Genomic DNA, 8872 nt, shown 5'->3' on the forward strand with positions numbered 1-8872 from the left:
TGCATAAAATTGACCTAAACGTCTCCTTTTCCTATTCTGAGTCGATTCTGCATGCTTTAAGTGTGTTTGGTGGCTCAGAACCATCAAAAAACGTTGAAATATAGTTCAAATTCAATAAAAATCGACAAAAATACAGTTTCTAGCTAAAATTTGATGGTTTCGTTGCACTTTCCGAGCCCGTAGGGTATCTGATTGGCTTAAAAGTACAAGAAAACACTTCAAATGTGACGTTTCTGAAGAATTTTTCTTTTTCTGCTGAGCTCATCAAGATGGCGACAAAGAACACAGACACGGATAGTAGTGCGCTGTGTAAAAAGTGCAAAAATAAAGTAGTGACTAGTGTAAAATGCGTAAAGTGCCAGCAACCATTTCATCCTAGCTGTGCAAAGAACTCTGCCAAATACTCGGACGATGGAACAACTTTTACTTGTTGTGAAAACGAAGACACCATTACAGAAATGACAGACCCCGACTTCTGGGACGCAGTTAATCGTCTCCAACAGCAGCCGAACACGGGTATGGACCTCAGAATCTTTACGTACATAATAAAACAAAAGGACATTATTATTGATGAACTAAGACAGCAAATACAGCTACTAAATAATCAACTTTCCATGGCAGCCTCTACAGGTACCACAAGCAAAAACATCATTAAAGGTAACGAGAAACCGAACAACGAAAAAAAAAGAGAAACAAACGCCATTGCTCAGAAAAACACCAACGATAAGGAACCACCTACCTTAATAACAACAAACATCAATAACAAACCTAAGACAACTCCTTGGAATAAATCTAAGGTTAAGCAAGCCTCTGACGAAAAAAAGGATCAGCCTATTATTGATACCAAAATCAAAAAACGACAACTCAAATCAACAGTTATTGGATCTCTTCCTGGAACTACACGTCTGGAAGCTATCTCAAAAAAAGCTTATATTCACGTATACAGATTATCTCCTAAAACAACTAAAGAACAGATGCAAGAACATCTGAAATCCTATCTTAACGAATTTGATATCGAAAAATTGAATTCAAAGTATCCGGACCTCTATTCCAGTTTCAAACTAACTTTGGACTTTGATGAGTTGGAAACCGTTATGAAATCGGAAATATGGCCTAAGGGAACACGAATTAACAGGTTTTTTCACCCACCCCGACAACAACAACTAAAGAGCTAAGAATCCTTGTGCTTAATTCGCAATCAATTAGATCAAAACTCCAAGAGTTTGAACTACTGTTACACCAGGGAAATTTCTCGTTGGCGGCTATCTGCGAACATTGGCTAAACGACGCGGAAGTGGACAACCTTTCTATCGAAAATATGCACGTAGCATCCAGTTTTTGCCGTAAGTTGAGTAATTATGGAGGTTCCCTCTTATTTGCAGCACATAATTTACAATATACTACTCTACATAATCTGGAAAATATGTCTATTGAAAATCATTGTGAAATCTCAGCATCACTAGTCAACTCTTGCAAACTTATTGTTATAAATATATACCGGCCGCCATCTGGTGATTTTAATCTGTTTTGTGAAATTATTGTTGATGTACTGGATACAATAGATGTAGTCAAAAACAATGTTATCCTAAGTGGAGATTTTAACATACATTTCAACACTAATAGCATGCTAGAACTAAAACTTTGTAACACCTTAACTGAATTTGGCTTGTATCCCATCGTAAAATTCGCGACCAGGGGCAATAATACTCTTGATAACATTTTTACCAACATTCACACTCTAAGCTATAGTGTAAAACCGTTCAATAGCCTAATGTCTGATCATTTAGGTATAGACTTCAAATTAACTGTATCTGACGCTAAGAGCAAACATGTTACTTATAAGTGCCGCCCGATTACTAAACTAGGCAAGTGTAAATTATACAATAATATAAGTAAAGCTGACTGGTACTTTGTTGACGATAAAACCCTTGATATCAATACTAAGTTTACATTGTTTATAAAGGAAATTATCGACAACATGAATCTTGCCTTCCCAGAAAAAATCCTGAAACAAACCAACCATAGCAAAATGGACATTAAGTGGTTTGATGACGAATTGCGAAAAATACGCGAAGAATTATCATTTCTTGACGAGTTTCATAAAATTGTTCAAACGGACGTGACTAGAAAGGCTAGAAATAAATGTCGACACCTTTATCAAGAAACAATTAAAATAAAAAAAGTAAACTACACCAAGAGTTTTATAGATAAATCGAATAATAAAAGTAAAGCAATTTGGCAAGTAATAAATAACAACCGAAATAAAAATTCATTGATAGGTAGTGAGGCAAACTGTGAAATTTCAAATGACGATTTCAACAAGTTCTTTACTAATATCGGGCCAAATTCAATAAAAACACTTCCTATAGCTACTCAAGATCCCATTGACTTAATTATTAAGAACTGCAACATGCACTGTAATAATTCTAAATATTTTAATTTCTCAGAAGTCTCCAGTGTAGCTGTTAGAGACACCATTAGCAAACTAAAAAATAGCAATTCAAAAGATTGTTATAACATAAGCGTCAATATTATTAAATCTATGAAAGACACCATCATTTCACCAATAACTAGATTAATAAATGAATGCATAAGGACCACAACATTCCCAGACTGTCTCAAAATCGCTGCAGTGATACCAGTCCATAAAAAAGGTAATAGAAACGACCCTACTAACTATAGACCGATCTCACTTCTACCAGTCTTCTCTAAGATTCTAGAAAGGATACTTTATGACCAATTGAGTAACTTCCTTGAAGATGGTAATGTTCTCTCCAATAGTCAGTACGGCTTCCGAAAAGGTCGAGATACAACCAAAGCCATTCTTGATCTCACAAGTTTTATCGGAGATTGCCTAGAGCGCGGCAGATATAGCATCGGTTGCTTTTTAGACTTGTCAAAAGCCTTCGATTGCGTCTCCCACTCAGAACTAATAAGAAAGTTATACTGCTACAATTTACATCCTCTCGCTTGCAGCATGATAACATCCTACTTGGTAAATAGGCTTCAGTCAGTAAGACATAATAACAGGGAATCGGAAAAGCTACCAGTGGTACTAGGAGTGCCCCAAGGGTCAGTCCTGGGCCCATTATTATTTCTCATTTATATCAACGATTTTCCCTTCTTTCTAAACACAAAAACTGTACTATTTGCGGATGACACGAACTTATTAACTAATGAAGCTACATTCGCAGAGGCCCTAAATCGCAATGAGGAAATAGAATTGAAGGCAACTCATTGGTTTACAACAAACAAACTAACCCTAAACAAAAATAAAACGGTTAAAGTCGCATTCACTCTAAAAAACACCGGCCCACTACCTACAGACATAGTTAAAGAGACAAACTTTTTAGGGATAACACTAGACGCAAAAATGAGGTTTCATACACACGGTGAGAACCTAGCTAAGAAAATTTCTACAGGAATATTTGCGTTGAGAAATCTAAGTAGAAAGCTTCCGATAGAGACATTAAAAGTAGCTTATTTTGCATTATGCCATAGTAATATAAGTTATGGTATCTTAGCATGGGGTCACTCAAGCATGATGACGAACATATTTAGATTACAGAGACGGGCAGTCCGAATAGTGGGAAGTCTTGGCTACAGAGATGATTGTAAGCGTATGTTTCAAAAATTAAGAATTCTTACGGTGCCCTGCATATTCATTTTTAACAGCTTGATCAATCTGAGACTAAATATAAACACATACTCCAAACACAAAGACAACCATGAATACGACACACGACATAAGGAAAACTTATGTCTGAGGCACATACGTTTAAAGTCGTCACAGAACAGTACTCAATACTTGGGTATCAAATTTTTCAACAAACTTCCTGAGTCGATTAGAAAGTTAGATACAGTTAATTTTAAGAAGGTCGTAAAAAACTTTCTGATTAACAAAGCCTACTATAACTATGATCAGTTTCTGAACGACATCAATGTATCCATGCAATAATGTGTATCATGTTCTAAATGTTTTCTTTCTTCTGTACAACTTTTCTTGATTTATTACTATCAAACATTGTAAATGACATTTATGTTATCTCTGTATTTTGACGAGTGTAAAATGTGTGTACATTTAAGCACAATAAATTGATTGATTGATTGATTGATTGAATTTTAACAGTTTTCTTGTATCTACGAACGCCAGAATGCATAAAATTGACCTAAACGTCTCCTTTTCCTATTCTGAGTCGATTCTGCATGCTTTAAGTGTGTTTGGTGGCTCAGAACCATCAAAAAACGTTGAAATATAGTTCAAATTCAATAAAAATCGACAAAAATTCAGTTTCTAGCTAAAATTTGATGGTTTCGTTGCACTTTCCGAGCCCGCAGGGTATCTGATTGGCTTAAAAGTACAAGAAAACACTTCAAAAGTGACGTTTCTGAAGAATTTTAACAGTTTTCTTGTATCTACGAACGCCAGAATGCATAAAATTGACCTAAACGTCTCCTTTTCCTATTCTGAGTCGATTCTGCATGCTTTAAGTGTGTTTGGTGGCTCAGAACCATCAAAAAACGTTGAAATATAGTTCAAATTCAATAAAAATCGACAAAAATACAGTTTCTAGCTAAAATTTTATGGTTTCGTTGCACTTTCCGAGCCCGTAGGGTATCTGATTGGCTTAAAAGTACAAGAAAACACTTCAAAAGTGACGCTTCTGAAGAATTTTAACAGTTTTCTTGTATCTACGAACGCCAGAATGCATAAAATTGACCTAAACGTCTCCTTTTCCTATTCTGAGTCGATTCTGCATGCTTTAAGTGTGTTTGGTGGCTCAGAACCATCAAAAAACGTTGAAATATAGTTCAAATTCAATAAAAATCGACAAAAATACAGTTTCTAGCTAAAATTTGATGGTTTCGTTGCACTTTCCGAGCCCGTAGGGTATCTGATTGGCTTAAAAGTACAAGAAAACACTTCAAAAGTGACGTTTCTGAAGAATTTTAACAGTTTTCTTGTATCTACGAACGCCAGAATGCATAAAATTGACCTAAACGTCTCCTTTTCCTATTCTGAGTCGATTCTGCATGCTTTAAGTGTGTTTGGTGGCTCAGAACCATCAAAAAACGTTGAAATATAGTTCAAATTCAATAAAAATCGACAAAAATACAGTTTCTAGCTAAAATTTGATGGTTTCGTTGCACTTTCCGAGCCCGTAGGGTATCTGATTGGCTTAAAAGTACAAGAAAACACTTCAAAAGTGACGTTTCTGAAGAATTTTAACAGTTTTCTTGTATCTACGAACGCCAGAATGCATAAAATTGACCTAAACCTCTCCTTTTCCTATTCTGAGTCGATTCTGCATGCTTTAAGTGTGTTTGGTGGCTCAGAACCATCAAAAAACGTTGAAATATAGTTCAAATTCAATAAAAATCGACAAAAATACAGTTTCTAGCTAAAATTTGATGGTTTCGTTGCACTTTCCGAGCCCGTAGGGTCTCTGATTGGCTTAAAAGTACAAGAAAACACTTCAAAAGTGACGTTTCTGAAGAATTTTAACAGTTTTCTTGTATCTACGAACGCCAGAATGCATAAAATTGACCTAAACGTCTCCTTTTCCTATTCTGAGTCGATTCTGCATGCTTTAAGTGTGTTTGGTGGCTCAGAACCATCAAAAAACGTTGAAATATAGTTCAAATTCAATAAAAATCGACAAAAATACAGTTTCTAGCTAAAATTTGATGGTTTCGTTGCACTTTCCGAGCCCGTTGGGTATCTGATTGGCTTAAAAGTACAAGAAAACACTTCAAAAGTGACGTTTCTGAAGAATTTTAACAGTTTTCTTGTATCTACGAACGCCAGAATGCATAAAATTGACCTAAACGTCTCCTTTTCCTATTCTGAGTCGATTCTGCATGCTTTAAGTGTGTTTGGTGGCTCAGAACCATCAAAAAACGTTGAAATATAGTTCAAATTCAATAAAAATCGACAAAAATACAGTTTCTAGCTAAAATTTGTTGGTTTCGTTGCACTTTCCGAGCCCGTAGGGTATCTGATTGGCTTAAAAGTACAAGAAAACACTTCAAAAGTGACGTTTCTGAAGAATTTTAACAGTTTTCTTGTAATTACGAACGCCAGAATGCATAAAATTGACCTAAACGTCTCCTTTTCCTATTCTGAGTCGATTCTGCATGCTTTAAGTGTGTTTGGTGGCTCAGAACCATCAAAAAACGTTGAAATATAGTTCAAATTCAATAAAAATCGACAAAAATACAGTTTCTAGCTAAAATTTGATGGTTTCGTTGCACTTTCCGAGCCCGTAGGGTATCTGATTGGCTTAAAAGTACAAGAAAACACTTCAAAAGTGACGTTTCTGAAGAATTTTAACAGTTTTCTTGTATCTACGAACGCCAGAATGCATAAAATTGACCTAAACGTCTCCTTTTCCTATTCTGAGTCGATTCTGCATGCTTTAAGTGTGTTTGGTGGCTCAGAACCATCAAAAAACGTTGAAATATAGTTCAAATTCAATAAAAATCGACAAAAATACAGTTTCTAGCTAAAATTTGATGGTTTCGTTGCACCTTCCGAGCCCGTAGGGTATCTGATTGGCTTAAAAGCACAAGAAAACACTTCAAAAGTGATGTTTCTGAAGAATTTTAACAGTTTCCTTGTATCTACGAACGCCAGAATGCATAAAATTGACCTAAACGTCTCCTTTTCCTATTCTGAGTCGATTCTGCATGCTTTAAGTGTGTTTGTGGCTCAGAACCATCAAAAAACGTTGAAATATAGTTCAAATTCAATAAAAATCGACAAAAATACAGTTTCTAGCTAAAATTTGATGGTTTCGTTGCACTTTCCGAGCCCGTAGGGTATCTGATTGGCTTAAAAGTACAAGAAAACACTTCAAAAGTGACGTTTCTGAAGAATTTTAACAGTTTTCTTGTATCTACGAACGCCAGAATGCATAAAATTGACCTAAACGTCTCCTTTTCCTATTCTGAGTCGATTCTGCATGCTTTAAGTGTGTTTGGTGGCTCAGAACCATCAAAAAACGTTGAAATATAGTTCAAATTCAATAAAAATCGACAAAAATACAGTTTCTAGCTAAAATTTGATGGTTTCGTTGCACTTTCCGAGCCCGTAGGGTATCTGATTGGCTTAAAAGTACAAGAAAACACTTCAAAAGTGACGTTTCTGAAGAATTTTAACAGTTTTCTTGTATCTACGAACGCCAGAATGCATAAAATTGACCTAAACGTCTCCTTTTCCTATTCTGAGTCGATTCTGCATGCTTTAAGTGTGTTTGGTGGCTCAGAACCATCAAAAAACGTTGAAATATAGTTCAAATTCAATAAAAATCGACAAAAATACAGTTTCTAGCTAAAATTTGATGGTTTCGTTGCACTTTCCGAGCCCGTTGGGTATCTGATTGGCTTAAAAGTACAAGAAAACACTTCAAAAGTGACGTTTCTGAAGAATTTTAACAGTTTTCTTGTATCTACGAACGCCAGAATGCATAAAATTGACCTAAACGTCTCCTTTTCCTATTCTGAGTCGATTCTGCATGCTTTAAGTGTGTTTGGTGGCTCAGAACCATCAAAAAACGTTGAAATATAGTTCAAATTCAATAAAAATCGACAAAAATACAGTTTCTAGCTAAAATTTGATGGTTTCGTTGCACTTTCCGAGCCCGTTGGGTATCTGATTGGCTTAAAAGTACAAGAAAACACTTCAAAAGTGACGTTTCTGAAGAATTTTAACAGTTTTCTTGTATCTACGAACGCCAGAATGCATAAAATTGACCTAAACGTCTCCTTTTCCTATTCTGAGTCGATTCTGCATGCTTTAAGTGTGTTTGGTGGCTCAGAACCATCAAAAAACGTTGAAATATACTTCAAATTCAATAAAAATCGACAAAAATACAGTTTCTAGCTAAAATTTGATGGTTTCGTTGCACTTTTCGAGCCCGTAGGGTATCTGATTGGCTTAAAAGTACAAGAAAACACTTCAAAAGTGACGTTTCTGAAGAATTTTAACAGTTTTCTTGTATCTACGAACGCCAGAATGCATAAAATTGACCTAAACGTCTCCTTTTCCTATTCTGAGTCGATTCTGCATGCTTTAAGTGTGTTTGGTGGCTCAGAACCATCAAAAAACGTTGAAATATAGTTCAAATTCAATAAAAATCGACAAAAATACAGTTTCTAGCTAAAATTTGATGGTTTCGTTGCACTTTCCGAGCCCGTAGGGTATCTGATTGGCTTAAAAGTACAAGAAAACACTTCAAAAGTGACGTTTCTGAAGAATTTTAACAGTTTTCTTGTATCTACGAACGCCAGAATGCATAAAATTGACCTAAACGTCTCCTTTTCCTATTCTGAGTCGATTCTGCATGCTTTAAGTGTGTTTGGTGGCTCAGAACCATCAAAAAACGTTGAAATATAGTTCAAATTCAATAAAAATCGACAAAAATACAGTTTCTAGCTAAAATTTGATGGTTTCGTTGCACTTTCCGAGCCCGTAGGGTATCTGATTGGCTTAAAAGTACAAGAAAACACTTCAAAAGTGACGTTTCTGAAGAATTTTAACAGTTTTCTTGTATCTACGAACGCCAGAATGCATAAAATTGACCTAAACGTCTCCTTTTCCTATTCTGAGTCGATTCTGCATGCTTTAAGTGTGTTTGGTGGCTCAGAACCATCAAAAAACGTTGAAATATAGTTCAAATTCAATAAAAATCGACAAAAATACAGCTTCTAGCTAAAATTTGATGGTTTCGTTGCACTTTCCGAGCCCGTAGGGTATCTGATTGGCTTAAAAGTACAAGAAAACACTTCAAAAGTGACGTTTCTGAAGAATTTTAACAGTTTTCTTGTATCTACGAACGCCAGAATGCATAAAATTGACCTAAACGTCTCC

At 35.5% G+C, this 8872-nt stretch overlaps 1 protein-coding gene across 1 annotated transcript; it reads left to right on the forward strand.

Moving 5' to 3' along the window:
* Positions 1 to 269: 269 nt before the first annotated feature.
* Positions 270 to 3614, forward strand: LOC135122328 (uncharacterized; the record flags this gene model as incomplete). Its single annotated transcript, XM_064046527.1, has 2 exons — positions 270 to 1135; positions 1207 to 3614. Coding segments are annotated over exons 1-2 (3274 nt in total), but the record flags the coding sequence as incomplete, so codon positions are not given.
* Between the last annotated feature and the right edge of the window lie 5258 nt (positions 3615 to 8872).

This window comes from Zophobas morio, unplaced genomic scaffold, assembly GCF_036711695.1.
Source record: "Zophobas morio isolate AGI-343-1 ecotype UQ-CSIRO unplaced genomic scaffold, CSIRO_AGI_Zmor_V1 ptg001094l, whole genome shotgun sequence".
Classification (NCBI taxonomy): domain Eukaryota; kingdom Metazoa; phylum Arthropoda; class Insecta; order Coleoptera; family Tenebrionidae; genus Zophobas; species Zophobas morio.